Source organism: Xenopus laevis, chromosome 9_10S (genome assembly GCF_017654675.1).
Source record: "Xenopus laevis strain J_2021 chromosome 9_10S, Xenopus_laevis_v10.1, whole genome shotgun sequence".
Classification (NCBI taxonomy): Eukaryota; Metazoa; Chordata; class Amphibia; order Anura; family Pipidae; genus Xenopus; species Xenopus laevis.
This window is the reverse complement of record NC_054388.1, coordinates 72606414-72630679: the sequence shown is the minus strand read 5'-3', so window position 1 is coordinate 72630679 and position 24266 is coordinate 72606414. Positions and strand designations below refer to the sequence as shown.

The window sequence follows — 24266 nt, the reverse complement described above, 5'->3', positions numbered from 1 at the left end:
TATTCACCGGCACTCCCCAAGTACAAACATTACAACCTTCTCCTCACAAACCCCATTATAACACAGTCACCCTCCACACACACAAAAAACAGAATTCTCCCTCCTCACATGTCCCCATAAGTGACAGAGCTCTTTCCACCCAGCACTGACTTTACCTTCCCTCACACACAGGCACTCCATGAACCCCTCCTCCCTCCATGTGGATCAGTCACAGATCACTTGTCCCTTCACACAGCAGCTCCCTCCTCCCTCATTCAACCCCATGCAAGCCTGTGCACCCACACCCTCCTCTTCGCCCCCCCCCCTGTGAAAATGACACGCTGTCCTCCCAACACAGACTAAGAGCTAGACATTAACCAAAAGTCACTGTAGCGTTGTTGGGGGTCAGCAACCCCCCAACAGGGGGCCCATAATGAAAGGGCCCCATCTGCAAAGGGATCCATCTGAGGTGAATATCTCATCAACTGCACATTTATGTTAAACATTTATATAGCAAAGCTTGTTATTATTGCATGAACTGTTACATTTTTGAATGTTATACGAAGGTGAACAACCCCTTTAAACCTTCAATAAGTCCAATGAGGAAGTCACACACAAGGGAGAATCTGTCAGCAATATAAGTAGTGTCAAACATGATTTCGATGTCCTTCTTGCCCTCAGGAGCTGCACCAAGGATAGACAAATAGAAAAGGATAGAGAAACAAATGTCAGTTAAATGTAAGGTTCCTTTAAATTGTACAGTCAACAATAACTTAAACAACACTTTTTACTAACCTATAACAGGTGAACATCTCTCCATTGCTCTCACATCAAACATATCAGCCTATTAGACCATAACACTGATCGTGGCCCTTCAGGGTTTGGGAGGATCAGGGACAGAGTATGGCTGGAGCAGATTGGGGGAGTGCCTATGCATGTAATGTTTTTTTTTTTGTCATGACTTTCTGTATTATCCAAACTTGATTTGTGTTTCAATTCTATTTGAATTTCTAAGATGCACATTTATTGAAGGGTGAATATCAAATTCATGTGAGTTTTTTCAAACTCTATTAAACTCGAATATACTCGAAATTTGGTTGGGGGGTTATTTAATAAAAAAAATTAAATATCAAAAACTCGCAAAATTTTTACCGACTCGAAAAATGGTTGGGTGACAGTCTGACACCACATTAGCTTGACAGCTCAGCAACCTTTCTGGTTATTACTGGCATTGCCTTTTCATCAGTATTTGTGCATGGATTGCGCTCCATCTGGAAGAATATTTATATTACAGCCTACTGCTGCACCCTTTTGATCTATGTTTCAGCTCTGTCACTGGCTTAATCATACTACTGGTAATGCAGGAGCTTACTGATATGTCCATTTTACCATGTTGCTCATCAGATTAACATGACCACTTCATCCAGAGAATCATTTGCTTAGCCACTGCTCAGTGACATGTTCCTGGGAATGTACTGTTATTCCATCTGTGTAAGTTTAGATCAGATACTATAAGGTCAGAGACTGCTGGAGTTGCCCTTGTTGGTGGATGAAAATTATTATTTATGATAGCAATGTTCTTTATAAGTATATATGAATTTGGCCTATTTATAAATATATAAATATAATGCATATCCCACCAATTTTCCATTAGGTTCTATATATGTATAGTGGTAAAACCTTGTAATTTTCATAGATGATTTATTCTCTATAAGAGTATGTTTTTATCTTCAGAGAGATCACCACAGCCACCATTACAAGAACATTGCTGTAGTGCTCAATGGAGAACACTTCTGCATGATAAATGCTCCATCCACATGCACAAATACAATTTTAAAGTAACGCTATATCCTGCACAATCAATAAGCTATTCCTTTACATTTATTAATATTTACATACTAATAAATAAACCCTTACTTATTTTTATTTTATTTATTAATGTTCAAAAATGAAGGGTTAAACCTAGCAGATAAAAGCACGTGTCTATGACATGGTAAAGGATTTACCTGTAGTAGCAGTCACTTCTGTAACTGGCCCTCTATGATAGGTGGTTAAAGGTGTTAGAATTTCTTGACTTAATTGAAACAAGGAGCTGAAATCATCCATCTCAAAAACAAGTTGTCGATTGAATGCAATTCTCTGCAACTCTTCCTTGTCAGCACCCCCAACCCCAATACAAAATGTCAGAACCCCAGAATTGATGAGCTGGATTGCAGCTGACTGAATGTTGTCTGTGGACTTTCCAGCCGCTAGAACCACCAACAGCTGTGGAATATTCTCTTTGATTCTGCTGCCCGCACTACTTGTAAAATGATTTTGAAGTACATGTTGGATGGCTGAGCCAATGTTAAGGGCATTGCCCCCCTGGAGCCTTAATTGTGCCATACGGTTTAGAAGTTCAGGTTTGGTAGTAAAGGAATTTAGGTTGAATTCAGTTCTGGGGGTGTCACTAAACTGGGCTAAGCCAACTCGAGTGCTTTCACTGTTCACACCAAGATTGTTAATTACATTGATGAGAAAATCCCTCACAAGTGGAAAATTGGCACTTCCAACGTTGACTGACCCATCCAATAGGAAGACGATATCTCTTGGATTAGCTAATTGAGGTTTAGTGGGGAACATAGAAAACAATGAACATGACATCACAGCAAATAAAACAAGGCTAGATAGCTGATTGCATGTGTTTACACAAAGTAGACCCATAACTCTTAATATATGAAAAGAATAGGTAAAAAGAAAATAAGGAAAGATAAACATAATTAGTGGTAGTTCCTTCCATCAGCTATAATCTCTATACACAATCAATGGGTCACCATTATCTGCAAGATTAACCATCATACATACAAAAAAATCAATTATGGGTGGTACCCAAAAGGGTGGTCTACTAGAGTTGTTTGAGGGCAATACTGGACTGATGAGATGTACTGGTAGTTGGCACACCCGCTGCTTAAATGATTATTTCTTGAAAATATAGAGAACATATGAAATATAAACTATTTATATACAGTACTGTTCCATTTTCATACACAGTGTTAATATGGGCTCTTGGTGACCAAAAGACATTATGTAAATAATGATATTGCAGGGGGGTTGCTAAAGTAAGGGGCATGTGCTGTTAGTTATAACATTCTTTACTATGATATAATTATCTTTGCAGATGGAAGTATTACAGAAATATAAATCGTACAGTAGCAGCAGGAAAGTGAAATTAAATGAGATAGGATGAAAGAGAGTGAAGCTTAATGAGATAACCTCTCTAATGCCTAATATTTCTCCAGAATTAGACTATTCACCACCACCACCAATATCTTACAGACCACTAAATGTTGGAGTTGTAGTTTAGTAACATTAAGGGGCACATTTACTAAGGATCGAATTTTGAAGTTAAAATACTTTGAAATTCGACCATCGAATTTGAGTACTTCGATAGTAGAAGTATTTTTTCAAGCGAAAACGGCTGTTTCCGATCGAAGTAAAATCATATGATCGAACAATTTAATCCTCCGATCAAAGGAATAGTGCCTTCAATTCGAAGGTTTTGGTCGTACCGTAGAGTCGAAGAGGATCAAAGTGAACCGTGTCCCACTTGTATTCGAATCGATCGATTCAAAGTTTTATGCCCCACTTCCTTTCTGCCATTTTTTTCACACAGGAAGCCCTCTAGTGGCTATTTTAGGTGCATTTTCAGCCTGATTGCACACTTGCTATTTAGACTGCACAGGTGGAGGAATTATTTTGGCTGCAAATGGCTGGAAGGAGGAGAATTGAGGAGGGGGATGTGGGGGAACGTCTCTCCAGCCCTGGGGAGGTGGAAATGGCGGCTGGATTCCACACTATGTGGGATCTTAGTCGTTGCAGAAGGGGGAGAGAGGGGGGCAAAGGCTGGGGAGTCACTAGGAGGGGTTCCTGGGGGGAGGAAGAGGAGGAGGAAGAGAGTGTGGGGTCCCATAGTGGGGGTGAGAGTAGGGCAGGGGGATCCCATAGTGGGAGGGAGAGTAGGGCAGGGGGTCCCGTAGTGGGGAGGAGAGTAGGGCAGAGGGGTCCCATAGTGGGGGTGAGCGTAGGGTAGGGGGGTCCCGTAGTGGGGAGAAGAATAGGGCAGAGGGGTCCCATAGTGGGGGTGAGCGTAGGGCAGGGGGGTCCCATAGAGGGATGGAGGAGCGTAGGGCGGGAGGGCAGGAGCATAGTGTAGGGAGGGTGTCCCCCAGCCCACGCAGGGAGTCCCCCAGGGCATGCTGTGTGTCTCGCTCACCATCTGGGGCATGCAACGTGTCACACACCCCACCCAGGGCTCAAAGAGGTTCCCCCAGGAGGAGGCCACGGAGGCGCTGCCCAGCAGCGAGGAGGGGGAGGCACCACCAACTGCCTCAGAGAGAAGAAAGGAGGAGGATGAAGGAGGAGAGGAGGGCTCCACCACCAAAATGGCCCGAAGATATACCAGTGATAAGAATGGAGAACAAGGTAGTAGCACGATGGGATGTGCTATTTGGGAGTCGGTCCTATTGCATCAGTGCTGCCAGATGCCAACAACTCTGGCAGCAGGTAACGGACAAAGTGAACACTGCAGTCGCATTAAAGGGATCACCCCACTGTGTACAAGCACTTCAGTGACCTGAAGCGTTGGCTAAGGGCAAAGCTAGTTACCAGGAGAGCTAAAGCCCAGAACACCGGAGGAGGGCGTGCCCCTCCACTCAGACTGAAACCCTATGAGCGCCGGCTTCTGGACATTATGGGGCAAGAGGGCTGTGAAGGCCTGGACACAGACTGGAGAAATAAGCAGACTTTTATAGAAACAAATATCTGACTACTTTTTTTCCATATTCCCATCATTTAGATAATGTCTAATTTCCCCTTTAGCATTTCACTTCTTTGGTAAAATATTGCTCCTGTTTTGCATTAGAGGAGTTTCTTGTGCTTTTCTTTACAGCTTTGCTGTTTGTTTATTACTAGTTATTAAGTGCAGCTGTAACATTGACAAAATGGCAGCCATTTCTTTATTAACCATTTCCTCACTATAGCACAAATGTTTAGAAACTGCATTAAAGGGGTGGTTCACCTTTATGTTAACTTTTACGTATGTTATAGAATGGCCAAGTCTAAGCAACTTTTAAGTTGTCCTTCATTATTTATTTAGTGTATTTTTAAAATTAAATGACTCTTTCCAGCTTTAAAATGTGGGTCTAGAAAGAAAGGCTCTGTAAGACTACACATGTGAAGTTATTGAGTTTTTATTACTTATATTACTAATCAGACCATCCCCTAATTATATTCCAGTCTCTTATTCAGATGAATGCAGGGTTGCTATGCTAATTTGAACCCTAGCAACCAGATTGCTGAGATTGCAAAGTGTAGATCTGCTGAATAAAAAGCTAAATAACTAAAAAACCACAAGTATTGTCATATATTACATTCTCTCCTGCTCGCATCATTGCAAATCTATTTAAATTTTAACCATTCCATCTCGCTTGCTGTGCCATTATAGATTCAAGTTTAACCATTTCATCTTCCTTGCTGTACCATTCCATTGGAGTTAGTATTTGAAATGAGAAATATAGATTTGTAGCATGTGGGAGGTCTCTACACCATGTTGTAGCTCCCACCCTTCCCAGCTATAGTCAGGTGATCCCACTGGTGTCTAATTAAAGGGCAGCCAAGTTTGGGAGTTTTACATTGAAAGCAGCAAGTAAGTTGACAGAACACCGAGCTGAACGCCGTGCCCAGTCACCAGCCGTGATTCCTGTGGTGCCCCCAGACATAAGATCAATGTTTATAACTTATAACCCCTTCCTTTATTTGTCAGTGTGTCACCAAAGATACCGTGTAATGGTTAAGCTGAGCTCAGGAGAGGTGGTTAGGAGATTAAAATAGGATCAGACAGCTAGAGCAGAGTTTCTATGGGAAACAGTAATTATATCTCCTCAGTGGCTGTTAGACTGGAGGGTGTTTTTAGTAATCTGAGCTGGGAATAACTGAGCATGCTCATGAGCCAACAGCCAAAGCAAATTTCTAAGGGAGGGCAGAGTGAGTTAGAAGAGGAGAAGGAATTTAAGTGATTTAAGGGGATACTGCAGCCTTTACTGTTAACCTTTTAAAAACCAGTTGCAGGTGTCTGAAGCTTTAAAAGAGGCCGTTCACTGATCACATTTTTGTGGGGAAGGTTTACATGTCCTTTAAAACATTTTTTTTGGTCTAAAAACATGTTTTCAAAACTACAGACTGGTGTGAAATTTCCACTCTAATGTTGTGTTTATGCCACCCCCCCCCGCAAATGAAAACACCACCCCCAATCTAACTTTTTCTAACCTTTTGTTTGTTGTGGGTTATGCACATATACAATATATATATTTATATTTGATTTTTCTTGTAGGTTGTGCTGCTGCCACTGCTGCTGCTGCTGCAGCAATTGGGGGACCACCACAGGAGGAAGGACGGCGACTGGGTGATCAACCTATGGCACAACCGGGGCTTGTTGATGTGATGGTGGCAGCCTATGCTCCATCAGCAACACCGCCAGAAACTCTGGGTGAGGCGGTGGATGGCCCAAATCCATGCTGACATTCGGGAGACACGGATGACCATCCATCGTGGATTCCAGGACCTGGTGACAGCCATGGCAGCCCAGCCTCACCGAAAAGGGGGCTCTGCTGAGGGTGAAGTCCCTGGTCCACCGCTGCTCCCCCTCCAACCCCTGAAGCTCCTCAACATTGGAGGGAAAGGGGGCATGGAGGGGACAAACGTCCCTAGCTCCAGTCTGTGTCATTTTCCAACTGACACTGACCTCTTTGCCTATTTTCTCCTGGTAACAAACTTTGCCCTATTGATGCTTTAGGTATCACTTTGTCCATTACTCAGCAATGGGACTGACTCCCAAACAACACATCCCATTGTTTACACTGTGCTCCATTCTCATCACTGAGGGGCACCATTTAAAGATCTATTGGCACCCTTTCCAATAACATCTGGAAAAGCACTTCAAAACATCTAAGTGCATTTGCTCTAACATATGTAGTGATGGGCGAAATTCGCGAAACGGCGCCGGCGCCCGTTTTTGGCACCGGCGTCCGTTTTTCGGAAAAAATTTCTTTGACGCCGGCGAATTTTTACCGCGAATTTTCGCGGGCGTTTCGCGAATTTATTCGCTCGCCGCGAATCGCGCAAATTCGCCGCGAATTCGCGCCTGGCGAATAAATTCGCCCATCACTAAACATATGCATATACGTATGGTGTTATCAGCACCAAGGTGTGCCATATCTAACATCCATTGGCACTCTTTCCAATAACATCTGGAAAAGCACTTACAAACATCAAAAAGTGCATTTGCTCTAACATATTTCTATGGCGATGCTGCAGTGTTGCCCAACACATTCACTTGGCCAAAAAATTTAACATGTAAGGGTCAATGAATTGAAATCATTGCAAGCATATGACTACACTTTTTATTGTGTATATATCACTAGTGCAGTGTTGCTTCAAAGGTAACATATGCTAATCAAGCTCTGTATGTATGTGTTTTACATGTTATGTGCATTCCTGTAACAATGGCCTATGTTCTGCAACTGTCAACACATTCAAGTGAAAAAAGTATACCTTGTACTTTGCACTATGAAGTATTGTTGGCTACCTATGGCCTACTTTGGCTACCCAGCACTCATAATATGTGCTAATGCCTACTACTACCTCCTCCTCCACCACCACCTCCTCCATCTGTGGTATTTAAATAGCAAGTCAGAGGTATATGATATGCCTTAAAGGCACAAAGCATTGTTTGTTACTTTGCACCATAAAGTATTGTTGGCTACCTATGGCCTACTTTGGCTACCCAGCACTCATAATATGTGCTAATACCTACTACTACCTCCTCCTCCACCACCTCCTCCACCTGTGGTACTTAAATAGCAAGTCCCAGGTATATGGTATGCCTTAAAGGCACAAAGCATTGGTTCTTATTTTGCACTATGAAGTATTGTTGACTACCTATGGCCTACATTGGCTACCCAGCACTCATAATATGTGCTAATGCCCACTACTATCTCCTCCTCCTCCACCTCTGGTACTTAAATAGCAAGTCAGATGTATATGGTATGCCTTAAAGGCACAAAGCGTTGCTTTTTATGTTGCACTTGCAACTATTCCAACACATTACCTGGCCAGCACTAACCTCATATGTGTTGATACTTAGTGATGGGCGAATTTGCGCCATTTCGCTTCGCCGAAAAATTTGCGAAATTTGCGAAACAGCGAAAAATTTGCGAAACGGCACCGGCGTCTCGTTTTTGATGCCGGCACCCGTTTTTTTTTTACCCCGGCACCCGTTTTTGACGCCGGCGCCCATTTTTAATGCAAATTTATTCGCTGGCGGCGAATCGCGCGAATTCGCCGCGAATTCGCCGCGAATTCGCGCCTGGCGAATAAATTCGCCCATCACTATTGATACTTTCAAACATCCCATATTGTCATATATTGACAAGTGTCATTTGTGTATCATATTGATTGTTATATTCTTGTTTTGTACACAGGGCTCCTCAATGCCAAACTTTTTTTGTCTTCTTTAATTTATGTTAACTTGCCCAGCATGGACACAGGGGTGCATTATGAATCTCATGCAAGAAATGCTTGCCATAACCCACTAAACCTTTTGTAAAGCTCTGGCCTTTAGTGCTCAATGGGGGCTGCTATATACTGTATTGAAATGAATATATAGCAGAGGATGGGTGGTTAGGGGTTGGAGCCTAGAGGGCAGGAGCAGATTAATGCACCAGACTACTCTAGGCTAAAGGGCCCATCTAGCTTTATTCAATTAATGTTTCTATATTTTTTTATTTTAATATATATTTTTATTTGCATGCTGGGTCTGGTTGGTGATACCTGCGAGGAGAAGAAGGCAGGCAAGTGGGAACTTGTACAGAAAACATTTGAAAACTCCATGTCAGAAAGACCTACTGGTTTAAGGCCAATAAATGCTACCAATCTAGGACCAAGAAACTTAGAGGTGGTTGGTATTAGGCAGAGTATATTGTTATGTAGACCATGTATGCACCTCAGTGACCTTTCATTGCTTTGTTGTTCCTCGCAGGAACAGGGTTCTGTATAAGCTTACTGTAAATTTGCAAATTTAGACTTTACTCAATAAAAACTTGCCAAATCTCTCAACAAATTGAATCGTAATGAACTTGAGAAAAGTTAAGAGGAAAGAGAAATATTTAGAGGTAGAAAAGTTACAATGCTGCATGTTTCTGGTTTGTTTTCCTATGTTTTTTCCTTCCTAATACAGTATTTATCTTACTGAAATATAAGTGCAAGCTGTGTCTGTTTGGTTTATTATATACAATATACAATCATCATACAGTTGTTTTGTATCTTGATGAGAGCAAGCAACTCTGTACTCGTTTTGTAGCTTGATGAGAGCAAGCCACTCTGCACTCACCTATTTTAATTTAGATATGTGAACTGATATCCAGAAAAGATTTAATATCCAATACTCATATCTCCTGGGAATCTCTAGGTCCATATCTTTTTGGATAATAGATCCTATTCATTTTTTGATGAATGTTACAAAAATAGAGGCTGCTGAAAGGAGTTGTGCACCAAAAGTGTTGAATAATAATAATTCAGTCAGCCTCTCTCAAGAAACGTCCTACATTGAGACGTTCCTCTGTTTACAATCATAATATGCTTTATAATCATTGATTTTGATCATGTCAATCTTTGCACGTTTATGCTTTAGCATAGCTTTTTTTGAGGGACATACAATTTTACTCTAGAACAACACAACAGTCATATCACCTTTACCAGTTTCTCAGTAAGATTTCATTTGATAAGAGTAGACATAGATCCATGTATTTTATACATTAGATAAAAACATTATCTACTGTAACCTAATACTTTACATTCCTAGAACTTTGTATTAAATGTTTTACCTGGAACAGGAGCCTCTACAACAGTTCCTGTGAGAGTTTTCAGAGGAGTCAGAAACCGGGGAAGAACACCTTGCAGCGGTTGTGGCTTGAATTCATCAACTTGGAAAGCTAAAGATGGATCAAAGGCAATTTCTTGGAGCTCTGATGGTACAGTTCTCTTGGCTCCTAATGTGAAGGTCAGAATTCCACCTTGTTTTAGTTCCTGTGAGACTTGGTGAATATCATCTTTTGAAATCGCACCAGTAATAAGGACAAGCAACTGGGGGATACCTTCTAAAACACGGCTACCTGTAGAGCCTGTGAAGAAATTTTTCTGCACATATTTTAAGGCTGCACCTGTGTTCAGGGATGTGCTGTTCAAAAACTTCATTTTCTTCACCTGTGCAACTACATATTTTCTGGTGGTGTAAGTATTCAGGTAGAATTCAGACTTCACATCTTGACCATACTGTGCCAGAGCTACTTGGATTAAATCAGGACCGATCTCCAGCTTGTTGACTACTTTTGTGATGAAATCACGGATAGCATTAAAACTGGCGCTTCCCAGATCAGAGGACCCATCAACCAGAAATACTATGTCTCTTTTGTTGACCTCAACATCTAAATATAAATAAACACATTTTACTAAATCATCCAATCATCCAGCAGCACTATTATTATTAATAAAACCCCACCCATAAAAAATGCATACCCCAAACATTAATACTAATTGAAAACTAATCTAGTGGTTCAATATGGTTTTATATTAATAGCTATAATATAATATACAATAATTACAAATCCATTTACCTTTCTGTTGTAAAAGATTCATAGCAATATAAAGGAAAAAAAACAAAAACGTGAGTTTAACTAATTTAACTAATTATTGCACATAACATAAGGCTTTTGTTTTTGCGGCCTTTCTCAGAAGTAACATGATAATTTTTGTTTTATTAGGGAAGTGGCTTGGAGGACCTAATTATTTATAGGTCCTATTTATTTATCGGATTGGACCTATTTATTCTTTATTCCCACCCCACTCTGTCCAAGGGCTGGAGTAAAACGGATCCAGAACATGCTTCAGAGTGATTGCTGGAGGTAGGATTTTATGTTAAAATGATTGTGCTTTGTTCTCTAATGTTTTCCTGATTATTGAGTTGTGGTGATGTCAAATGCTAATCTCACAAAAAAAAATCCAAAACGTCTAAAATGGAATTTTACAAACCCAGCTAAGGAGACACTCAGAGGGAACATAATTGGTGTTTAAAATATATGGATTTGGTGTATCATCAAACATAGCCAAACTGATGACAACTGCATAAGTCCCAATAGTTGAATGCTTATTTTATGGTTAGCGTATCTAAAAAGGTGGTACAATATGCCAACAAGCATCTTCCTACCTACCTTCTGTAATAATTGTTGGGGGCTGTAGGACAATAGTCCTTTGTGCTACCCCATTAATATAGGGAAAAATGACCCTCTCTAAGGTGTTCAAAACCTGTATTTGGGAAATTGAAAACACAAAGGATTCATCGCTTGCAATTTGCTGTAATTCAGCAATGTCAGCCCTTTCCACCCCAATTCCAAAGGTGATTATGCTGTTTGGTTTCAAAGCATTTGTGGCCTCTTTGAAGTCATCACTGGATGGTCCAGCAGTGATTATAATTGGTGACTCCTTCTTCTCTACGGCTGCCTGCTGCTGTTGTGAAAACATTCTCCACAACATAATCAAGGGCAGAACCCAAATTCGCATCTTCACCACCAATAAAGCGAAGATTCGTAATAGCTTCTATTGGCCTTTAGTGGGATATGCATCCAAGGTAAGTTCAATTTTGACATTGTCACTATACTGTACCACTCCCACTTGCATCCGATTCCTCTCCACCTCCATACGATTTTGAACATAATTCACCAGGAAATCACAGATAAAAGGAAAATCACTGCATCCAACATTGTTTGAGCCATCAATAAGGAAAACCAGGTCAGCTGGTGTTAATTTATGGAGGAGTAAGGTTTTGCGGTGGATTTAGAATTTATAGATAAAATTAAAAAAAGGAAAATAGAACAGAGAGAAATGCAAAGGTGAAAGTTTTAATTCATGTGCTGTGATTGCATGCAGTTGCACAGTACGGACATGTTTCTCTGAAAACTTCATAAAGAAACATGATGCAATGGAAGCTGCAGATTTTACTATGGACATTGCTAATTCCTGTTCAGCTACACAAATGCTATCGATTTCTGTGATATAAGCACACACTTGGCATGGCTCTAATGTGGAGATCGTCAAAAGCACCAAATTCCTTGGTGTCCACCTGGAGGAGAACCTCACCTGGTCCCACAACAACAGCTACTTAGCCAAGAAGCCCAACAGCGCCTCTACTTCCTGCGCAAGCTGAGGAAATCCCATCTCCCACCATCCATACTCAAAACCTTCTACAGAGGGACTATCGAGAGCATCCTGAGCAGCTGTATCACTGTCTGGGCTGGGAACTGCACTGTCATAGAGCGCAAGACCCTACAGAGGATAGTGAAGACAGCAGAGAAGATCATAGGTGTCTCTCTTCCTTCCATCACGGACATTTACACCACTCGCTGCATCCGTAAAGCCACCAGCATTGTGGCTGATCCAACACACCCCTCACAATCACTGTTCACACTCCTGCCATCTGGAAAAAGGTACCGAAGCATTAGGGCCCTCACTACTAGACTGTGTAACAGTTTCTTCCTCCAAGATATAAGGCTCCTGAATATTCAGGGACCGGACAGTCTCTCTCTGAGAACTCTTTATTTCTTTGGTTATCTAAAGTAATATAGATTTGATAATCTTCTTTTACATAAATAAATCCCATCTGGGTTTTATGTTGTGTTGTTGGCAAACCATTGTAGTAATTCATGTTAAGTTTCTTATTAATTCATGTTAAGTCTCTTTTGTAATGGTACAAAAAGTGGACAATAGAGAAGTAATTGTGGTCACCTTGTTTGCTGGTCACCTGGATCTGGTAAATCGATTATTCAATCAAGCAATGCAGAATCATGTTAATGAAATATAGAAAATGCCAGTGATGACCAGAGACCTACAATCCATAAGACCGGCCCAGTGTTCAAGCAGAAACTCCAGACACTATATTCAGAGAAACATTTTCTGACCTATAAAGGTTTAACTGTTGGACAAAGGAAGCTTTGTAATTGTGTTTTTATTATATTGCAAAAAGAAGCTTGGCATTACCCAGTTGCAAGTGGAAATGGCCATCGGGCCAGGTGATTTTTGCAGAAAACCAAAGCTAAACCACAGGCTTTTAAGGGATTCTTCCTTATCGTGTTGCCCTAACATTTGTTAGACTCATTACACTGATTATTCCTTTGGTAATATAACAAAGCTTTGTCAGGCAAATCAGTATTTGTTGCCAGACTTCAGCACCATTACAAGTGGAAAGTCAAAGGTATTCTTACTCTTAACACTCTAACTCCAACCCCAGAAATATTTGTATTTCTGAATGTTGCAACCTCATAGCTCAGTACAAACTGTGCACTAGGTGATGGGACAATCATTTACAGTACAGATAAATGCAGATGCAATGCAGGAACTGCATCTTGATGGCCTACAGATGTTGGTGAGATGCAGTGAGTTGACAATACAAAGCTATTGATTGGCATTTCTGTCTTGAATTATGTGTGCCAGTCTATTCACCATACAAGTAATTCAGGGAATCAGTGGCCTTAATCTAACACTTCAACTTGCATCTATGAAGCCAATAAAAGCTATTCTCAGTAACCCAGAAGTCTGTTGAACATTTTCCCCTATGAAATGAAGAGCATCAAAAAATACAAGTATAGTCTAAATGGTTCCAATATTTTCTCAGTATATTAATTGTAGCAATTATTTTCTGGGCGGTCAGTGGATTGAGGAAATTGAATGACTGTTTTGAAAAATCTAAGTGACACCTCTAGAACAAGTTTAAGACACAATGAATACACAAGAAACATGCATCTGACACAGCTACCAAGCACTGGATGTGTAAGCCTGCAAGCTGAAAGACACACAGTCATAATTGAGTGCATAAAGCAGGTGTACCCGTAAACCCTTATTTACTGAAACCTAAAGTTTTTTAAATTTATGAATTATGTAATGCCCATGGCATTTATAGACAGAAGAGGCATCATGGAATTACAAACTTATTATGAAGTCAGGCTAATATATGTTCTATCCTCATAGCTTGATATTAGATGATGTCCTACTATCTAGGCAAGGTGCAATGGAAACTAATTTTGAACCAGGTTTTGCCCACTGCTGTGAGAAAGAAAAGTTAATGCCACACTCCATAGAAAGAACTCTGGAAAAGGACAAATGACAGGCATGGGATGCTGCAACTGGCCTAGTGGAAAATTGACTAGCAATTATGAGAAGTTATCAAAACCTATAGTGATAAAATAACAAACACCACAATGCATGTGTCACCAACAAGCTCCTAAAGAAGATAGAAGGACTAACTTTACTTTCAAGACAAGAAAGTTTATTCTTAATTTGGACTGCAATTATTTAACTTATTAAAGTTATTAACTTCTACAGTACCTTCATTCTCTCCTTACCTTCTGGCTATGGTTTGACACTTACCAACTTGTGCATCTACCTGGTGAATCGCTGAGAGCATGAGGCAGAACACAGCTACCACCAACAGGACACCACTTTCCCTCATCTTGCCAAGTATGGTAAATTAGCACCAGATGCTTGAACTGAAATGAAAAGAGATTTAATTGCAATTCTGCTCTACCAACAACGGTACCCTAAGGAACTCTATAAAGACTACAGAACAGTTCCATCAAAAAGCATGGATCCATGAATGAGACCTGTCCATATTAATGGGAAGATCAGTGGCAAGGAAACCAAACTTATAAATGGGTATATGTTTGTGTATTTCTGGGTAAGCCTCAAACATGTAGTTGATTAAAGCAAATAAAGACATGCCCATCTAACCCCCTCAGGTGTGTTTGCTTCCCATTTAAGAATTTTAAGACAAAAAAATACAATGGCTCAGTCATGGTCAAATCTGACTTATCAGCACCTTTATGAATGTTATAGGAAGCCTTGCAATAAGAACACAATAACAGATCCACCTCCTACCCAACAGATTCACCTCCTACACCAACCAGATAAAGGCAACACCATTTTAATATTTCTGTTAGCTGAAACTAATTTTGTAGAATGTTTTTGAAATTAATAGAGCTACAATATTAACAATTATTCTAATGGGGCAGGCAACATTGGTTCTTATTAGCTGAATAGGTACCCTTTCAAAAGTAGGTGCTGTCAATCACATGCTCTCAAAATACTTGCTTTTGGCCATTATCATAGTTACAGTATATCTTAAGGGATTTTACTAATAATAAAAAAGAAGAAAAAGTACCCCACTTGCTCAACCTCGCTCAGCAGTCTCTTAATTGTTCCAACTACCTATTAGACAATATCTATGTTAACATGCAATATTACTGATTACCTTATAATAATCACAGAAAAATTAAAGGTTTAAAGTGCAGTGCTATAATTAAACAGTTTGAACCACAAATTCAATTAAAACTTATGTTAATTAAAATTAAAGTGCAGATACGATACAGTTCATTCCGTTAAATATAGTAAAAAGCTTAAAACCGTATAGTGGTATGATCCTTACTAGAATCAATTATACTTCACAATGATTAATATCCTTTCCAATGAGGTGTATTATCAAATAAATTGTTAATATGCCCACATCCAAACAGATTTGCGAATTAATTACATTGGATTTAAAGTGCTTAATAATTGATTGTGACTATGGCAATTAACTTGAATTCATTCAAACTTAAAAATTATTTCATTAAGTTTAAAGTGCTTAACAGTGCTTGATAATTGATTATAAATTAGATAATTGATTTGGAAGAGACCGCAATTAATAGTATAAATATTACAAAAACATACATGTAAAACATGAACTATATCGTATCTGCACTTTAATTCTAACTAACATAAGTTTTAATTGAATTGGTGGTTCAAACAGTTTAATTATAACACTGCACTTTAAACCTTTAATTTTTCTGTGATTACTATAGGGTTATCAGTAATATTTCACAGTTAACATAGATATTGTTGGAACAATTGAGAGACTGCTGAGCGAGTTTGAGCAAGTGGGGTATTTTTTCTTCTTTTTTATTATTGAATCAATCCTTACTGACTTAGGTCAGACCTCTGCTTCAACCGCAGGATAAATAAATTTGGAAAGGGATCACTTTTTTGTTTGATTGGATTTTACTAATATCTAACACCTGATATAAATTCCAGACCAGACGTGTCGTTTTTACGTCATGTTTTTAAAAAAGAACCACACGCGACCATCAACATGCGTTTTTCAGCACGTAGGTTTTTTTTCCCAAAATGCACTTCTCATTGTTCTCATTGAGAATCTGGTAGCCATATTTAAAATGCGCTGCATATTTACGCAAAGTGTGGTTTCCGAAGTGCAGATCCCATAGAGTCTATTGATTTAGTAGTTTCTTGACATATTGGTGTTTCTGCTGAAAAACTCCAATACTGGCGTCCTGTGTAAATTGCCATAGTGTGTTTTCCATCAGTTTCAGTGGTAGTGCAGTTTGTGCGTATTTACAACTGGCAGATTTTTTTTAAAAATGCAGTGTAAAAACGCCACATCTGGCCTTGCCCTAAAAAGGAATGCAGCACCTGGAAATTATTAGCAGCACAGTTTGGGGAGCTTGAGAATTTTAATATTCGTAAGCCTGTATTTAGGGTCAGAAAATGTTTTGTCAAAAAGAAACCATATTTATTGGACATATCCCAAAATGCATCAGAAAGAACAAAAGCATACTGATTGTCATAGCTTATATATTGAAGTTAATTATCAAGTACTTCCTTCTCCAGTTCTAATTAAAGACAATTAGAGTACAAATTTACATACAATGATCAGCAATGTCAGATAGCTGAGAGAATAATGTCAAATAATCATTATATTGTTCAGTTTAGTCCTTACAGAAGAACAAAAGCCAACATTGATCTAGCACCCACTTTTCATTAGAGAAGGACAGAAGATGAATGTAAATATGGCATGATATGTTTATGTGATGGAATTCACAAGGGTTCTTGGGGGAGGAAAGGTTGATACTAATGGCCTGTCTTATGATGTGTTACTTCTACCTTGGTCCTATGGAGAAATAAGGGTAATGTAACAAAGATGCAAAATTATTTGCTACTATTTAAGTCACCTATACCAATCAATCAGCAGGAACTAGCCAGCTGTTTAAATGCAGTATTGGTTGGTATAGGTCACTGTACCTGAGCAAATGTAGTGCCTTTCATATCAGTGTCATATCAGTTATGGGAATTCTTGAAATATACATATAGGCTCTATTATCTGGAAACCCATTAATCAGAGAACTCCAAAATACAGCACTGCCATTTTCCAGTAGAGTCCTATTAAAACAAGCAATTCAACAATATTACAGAATTCTTTTTTTCTATAAAAATAAGGCAATAAGTTGTTCTGTATGGTAATTAAGCTGCATAAATCCATATTGGTGGTTAAACAATCCTATTTTTAATGCTTAAATGTTTTAGTAGCCTTAAGGCGTGTTGTTTCTTGTTCATAAAACCCTTATCCTTCGGTTTCAAGCATTCGAGAATATAGATCCCAAGCCTCTATCATGTTCTACTATGTAAGTCATTACATAGCAATAACAATATAAACTGTGGGGTGTATTGCTAGGGATGAGCAAACTTTTTCACTCATTTGGTGGCAAAATGCATAGTCTTGTACATGGCAAAAATATGCTTAAATCAATGCTAGAATTTCACCATGTCTTCTGCCCCTAGTAAATAAAAAACTCAATATGTTTGGCCAAAAAAAAAAAAAAAAACCCACAGACGTTATTATCCACCCCTTGTCTTCCACATCAACCAATGGGATGGAAGCCCTCCTCCATCTATCTAATGGGCTGTCCGGGCTGCATGTTTCAAAGAAACAGTTTAGCACAGTCAAAAGGAGCTTCTCTAAATAGCAGTTATGCATCCTGAGTCCCTGAGATGTTTTTTTATAATGGTGCCTGGAGAGCTCTAGTTCAGCCGTTGTTTTCTTGATGCACATTTGTATTCTATCCTCTCTTGTTTTCTTGAGTACACAAGGACACAATCTCAACCAGATGCTGAGTCACAGATACAGGCATTAAAAACTGCTAAAACACTAATTAACAAGAGTTTGACAATTAGCAACTAGTGGTTTAAACAAAAATACAGAGCTTTCTGTTAATTATACTGATTTAGACTGTGTGATCTCTTCCCAAAAACCAAAATGGAATGTAACTGTTCTATAACTAAAATATCATATGCTTATTTGCAGGTCACTGAGCTAGCAGCAGATGTTGGGAACTCTAGTTCGTTCTACAATAATTTGAAAACCAAAGGCAAATAATCAACTTTGAGGGGCACATTTACTTAGGGTCGAATATCGAAGGATAATTAACCCTCGATATTCGACCGTCCAAGTCGAATCCTTCGACTTGTGTATCGAAGTCGAAGGATTTAGGGATATTCATTCGATCGAACGATCGAAGGAAAAAGCGGATTTTATTCCGACGATCGAACGATTTTCCTTCAATCAGAAATTGGTTAGAATGCCTATGGGGACCTTCCCCATAAGCGGATTTTTTTATGATGTTCCCCAGTTAGATAAGTTGGTTTCTCCTACCAACTTAGCTAGCTGGGGAACATCATAAATTATACTTTCATGGCAGTTATATTGCTACAAGCTGATCATCTTTCGCAGATGTTTTTATGAACAAATAAACCGTTCCCTAAGTGCCCGCAGAGTTAATTTCCCTGCTGGATTTGACTTGTTAAAATATTTGCAATAAAAGTTACATTTTTGGAAGCTGGTTGGATTAGTGAATCATTACAGACATTTGTCTGAGAATAATCATAGGCTTGCTTAATAATCCCTGCTCACACACACTGTGCCTCCCCAGCTGAGTGAGTAAGTCATACTCTACTAGTGTAACTGCTCCATCTCTGGGTGATGACTTTAAACATGGTGACATAAAAAAGGGGCAAATCATGTCAGATAATTGTCTTTTGGAAATATATTCTACTATGTTTCAAGCAACAACCACATTGCATTTTGATTGGGGTAAAAGTGAAGGGAAGGCAATTTGGGCTATTTTCTTTCCACTTCCCAGGGCTGTTAAGTCACTGAAGACAACAAATACTATTTATCAGCGGTTGAAGGTAACCATTGTACTTGATTTGCAGATTCCAACTTAGCTGTTTATATAGTTTCGGCATACAATATCAAAAGATTGCTTGTTATACAGAGTTCATTGTGGAACAATGGGAAACTGGAGGTCACCAGGTGAGATAACTTTTAACTCACTGAATTGAATCTGGCCCAAAGTGTCAAAACAGGTGCAATTGAGCTTGTGCCTCTCCTTCCACTCCACCACCAATGTGCAAATGTGCTCTGTGAAAGGAAGCAGATCTGCATTTTCTCCTCTGGTGTATCTAAAAAAGAAATTTTGTTCCATGGCCTTCAGTCCTTATTTCCCCAGCAATAGCATGTAGGACATTGAAGCATTGTGGACCTCCTGCAGGATTTGAAATATGTATGTAACTTGCATGTCTGAATGAAGCACATGTCAGGGAAACATGTCCAGAGAAACCCTGGAGTCAACACCACCACTGTGGACTGTGTCAATAGGCACAGCAGACTTGTACTTAAAGGGATACTGTCATCGGAAAACATGTTTTTTTCAAAATGCATCAGTTAATGCTACTCCAGCAGAATTCTGCACTGAAATCCATTTCTCAAAAGAGCAAACAGATTTTTATATTCAATTTTGAAATCTGACATGGGGCTAGACATTTTGTCAATTTCCCAGCTGCCCCCAGTCATGTGACTTGTGCCTGCACTTTAGGAGAGAAATGCTTTCTGGCAGGCTGCTGTTTTTCCTTCTCAATGTAACTGAATGTGTCTCAATGGGACATGGGTTTTTACTATTCAGTGCTGTTCTTAGATCTACCAGGCAGCTGTTATCTTGTGTTAGGGAGCTGTTATCTGGTTACCTTCCCATTGTTCTTTTGTTTGGCTGCTGGGGGGAGTAAAGTACAGCAGTAAAGAGTGATTGAAGTTTATCAGAGCACAAGTCACATGACTTGGGGCAGCTGGGAAATTGACAATATGTCTAGCCCCATGTCAGATTTCAAAATTGAATATAAAAAAATCTGTTTGCTCTTTTGAGAATTGGATTCAGGAATTCTGCTGGAGCATTTAACTGATTCATTTTGAGAAAAAAAAATTCCCATGACAGTATCCCTTTAAAGAAGTGTATGCAAGCGTTATTTTCACTCCGATCAACAGAAATGACACGATTCCCTCTGGTAATGTTGAAAAATTTTGCATCAAATTCGAGAAAATATGAAAGTGCTCTTATACATTTTTAATGTGCTGGATGCAATAGTGCAGATATCAAGTTTGTGAGCCTACTGATGCAAGATGATCTGGGACCTGCTAGTATCTTCAAGCTGTAGGGTTCCTTTAATAAGCACTGCAGACCTGTACCCAACAAATCTGGTGTAAATATAATTATAACGCAGAGCAATGAAAATGATGCATAGATAGATAGATAGATAGATCGATGGATAGATAGATAATAACTAGATAGATAGATAGATAGATAGATAGATAGATGATAGATAGATTGATTTATAGATAGATGATAGATAGATAGATAGATAGATAGATAGATAGATAGATAGATAGATAGATAGATGATATATCTATGGATAGATAGATAGATGATAGATAGATAGATAGATAGATGATAGATAGATAGATAGATAGATAGATAGATAGATAGATAGATAGATAGATAGATGATAGATAGATAGATAGATGATAGATAGATAGATAGATAGATAGATAGATAGATAGATAGATAGATAGATAGATAGATAGATGAAGATGATAATGATAGATAGATAGATAGATAGATAAAAGATAGATAGATAGATAAAAGATAGATAGATAGATAGATAGATAGATAGATAGATAGATAGATAGATAGATAGATGATAGATAGATAGATAGATAGATAGATAATAGATAGATAGATAGATAGATAGATTGATTTATAGATAGATGATAGATAGATAGATAGATAGATAGATAGATAGATGATAGATAGATAGATAGATAGATAGATGATATATCTATGGATAGATAGATAGATAGATAGATAGATAGATAGATAGATAGATAGATGATAGATAGATAGATGATAGATAGATAGATAATAGATAGATAGATAGATAGATAGATAGATAGATGATAGATAGATAGATAGATAGATAGATGATAGATATAGATAGATAGATAGATAGATAGATAGATAGATAGATAGACAATATACAGATAATAGCTAGCTAGCAGACCCCTGTCTTCCTGTTCGCCTGAAGCTGTGGCTCAGCTCAGTGTGGTTTTTTAATAGCACCCCATTAACCACCCCTTTATACTAATGGTGGTCCTATGCTTTTAAATATAGGCGTTGGTTTAAGCAATCTCTCTCTCTTAAAAGCCCTTGCTGGTGGGGGAGGATTTAGCTTTCAGATTGAAACCAATGCACAACACACACAGTGTACAGGTAATGCTATTATGCAGAGAAGTATCTTTTTATATTGTGACCTGAGTTAAGTAAGTTAGGGACCGCCATATGGGGTTTACCTTGACGTGGTATGGTGGCTTTTCAACTTTATGATCATAACTTTGTAACTAAAAATCCCTGTTTTGTAAACATATGCATTTGCATTTATATTGAATTACTTATGAGACAGGGGCCCAGGGAAGTGCATTGTAAGTAGCACTTCCATTATACTTAAATATATTTTGTGTTAGCCTTAAGAGTGCTTCCACCAACCCCCTAGATTTTCATATATATATATATATATATATATATATATATATATATATATATATATATATATATATATATATATATATACTGTATATATATATATATAATACATTTTCTGCAATATAATTCATAGCAATAAACTTTAATACATCTGTAGATACAACTGTACATTTATTTATTATATATTATATATAATACAACTACAATTTAAATTTTCTATATCACATACATTTTATTTTGTTAACAATATAGTCATTACGTTATTCTTCATTTCTAACATACTATGTCAGTATGTTACACTGCATCTCACTGTAAACCACAATGGAACTAATCTGAAAGCATTGGTGCTAAACTGCAACAGTGCAGGTACCAACAGCAACCAATCAGCAATTAGTTTTCATCAGTTTATTACAAGTTAGAAAATGAAAGCAACATTCTGAATGGTTGCTTTTGGTACCTACACTAGTGCACTTTAGCACCTATGTTAGTATATTAACCCAGTTTATTGCATTGCATAGCACTTCATTCTGGTATCCCTCATTATATTTAGAATACAATAATGTTGGTCAAGCCGTTCTTCTTCTGCTAAACTGGAATATAGCAAATGACTGTACAGTGATATATTAATAAATTGCTCTGCACTTCACCATAAATTCTGCTTCTCATTCTGTAACTGTCCATATGAATACATTACTCTGCATTATACTGTATATCTGCATATCATGGGACAGCTATGGAATCTGTTATTTGGAAAAACTCACAAATACTAGAATGTAATTTCCCGTTGAGTCCTATTGAAGCAAACAATTCTTATTTCTTGACTTTTATCTTTAAAAATAAGTTTTATCTGATGGTAAAAGTATTTTAATGTTCATATGTTTTAGAAACCTTAAAGTATGGTGCTCCAAATTACAGAAAGACTCCTTATCTGTAAAAGCCCAGATGATCCCATACCTGAATGCTATTACATACTTTCACATTACTCTCAACCCCTGTGTACTAGTCCTTGTGGAAATACCTAAATGCCTAAATCACTGATAGATACTGAACTTTTGTGATCTCTGCACACAGCAATGGAATACTCTGCATCCTGCCTGTCCAACACAAAAACTGTATCTCACTGCACAGACGAATATTTTCCATTTCAGAACTTATATCATCATAATGCATTTTAGTAATAATAATGATAATTATCAATTGCATTTAGAGTATAGCATGTCACAGTCTTGCCCCATTCTATAGCTGAACATACTGCACATCCCCTACATGAAGCTACTCCCCTTTTTCTACCAAGTGTAGCATGCTGGCTGCTAGTGTTAATGAAGCTTGCACTTCAGTCATGTTTTACTCATTATTCCATTGCCCATTGCATTGTGTATTCACTCACTTTGTTAAACTGCCTTTTTTAATGAGTACCATTTCTGTTCACGAGCATACAAAAACTTTTACCTGGTTTGGTTAATGATGATGTGTGAATCAATATCTGTGTATTGTGCAAGGGAATATCTGCAGTTAGGTCTCATGTAAAAACTTTACTTTCCATTAAGCATTAATATACTGCCCCTCCCTTCTGTTCCCCTATTCATACCCCTGAGCTGAATTGATAGTAGGTCACTTATCAGCTTCACACATGCATGCCAGTCATGGTCTTCTCCCAGGACACTTTGGGTGCTCTACGGAAGGGGTGTTCTTGCTTCCTATAGGCTCTGATGAGGGGGTCTCAGTTACTGGGATGGTGGAATAGAAGGTAGCAGATCAGGACTGAATCCAGTTCCCCAGAATCCCAACCCAAAATGGGAAGCAGACATGGAACTTCCCTCCCTCTCACACTCCAAACCTGCCCTTTTCTTCTCCCCTCCCAGCCTTGCTCCCATCTGGCTCCCATCACAGGCTGATGTCACTCCTTTTCTTTTTTAACCCTCAAGATATTCTGGAACTTTTACATAACTACTACTCTCTAAACTTGTGCAAGTACAGGTATGGGTAAAAAGACATTCTCCAGAATGGTCATTTCCATGGAACAGTTCTTTTTAATGTTTTCCTTGATTTCTCTGTAATAATAAGACAGTACATTTTACTAGCTCTAATAAATCTATGTTGGTGCCATCTTTTTAATAGGTTTTAATCATACAAGTTATGGAAATATTTTGTATCCAGAAAACTTCAGGTCCCAAATATTCCAGATAATAAATCCCATACCACTAACAGAACTGAAGTGCTTTGCAGCTTTCTTCTATCCTCTGCTGCAACTGGGTCTGGACCTCAGCACAGAGCAGGGGACTGGCACTATTATTATCTTTAAATACCAAGATAAATAAATTCAAATAATGTTTTTTTCCTTGGTCACGTTTGCTCATGGGATGCTTGCCACTGGTATTACTAGTTATCCTGCTTGTGTAGCAGAGAATGATAATTCTAAAATTCTTTGATGCATGCACTCATATGAAGGCA

General features: G+C 38.5%; 1 protein-coding gene across 1 annotated transcript; it reads right to left on the bottom strand.

The window, feature by feature from the left end:
• Positions 1-305: 305 nt before the first annotated feature.
• Positions 306-23614, bottom strand: LOC108702277 (collagen alpha-3(VI) chain). The gene is made up of 5 exons (XM_041578533.1): positions 23404-23614; positions 14488-14606; positions 9897-10496; positions 1986-2576; positions 306-663 (listed from the first exon to the last, which is right to left on the bottom strand). The coding sequence occupies exons 2-5, from the start codon at positions 14567-14569 to the stop codon at positions 536-538; spliced, it is 1401 nt and encodes a 466-aa protein (XP_041434467.1). The 5' UTR covers positions 14570-14606; positions 23404-23614; the 3' UTR covers positions 306-535.
• Positions 23615-24266: the final 652 nt, after the last annotated feature.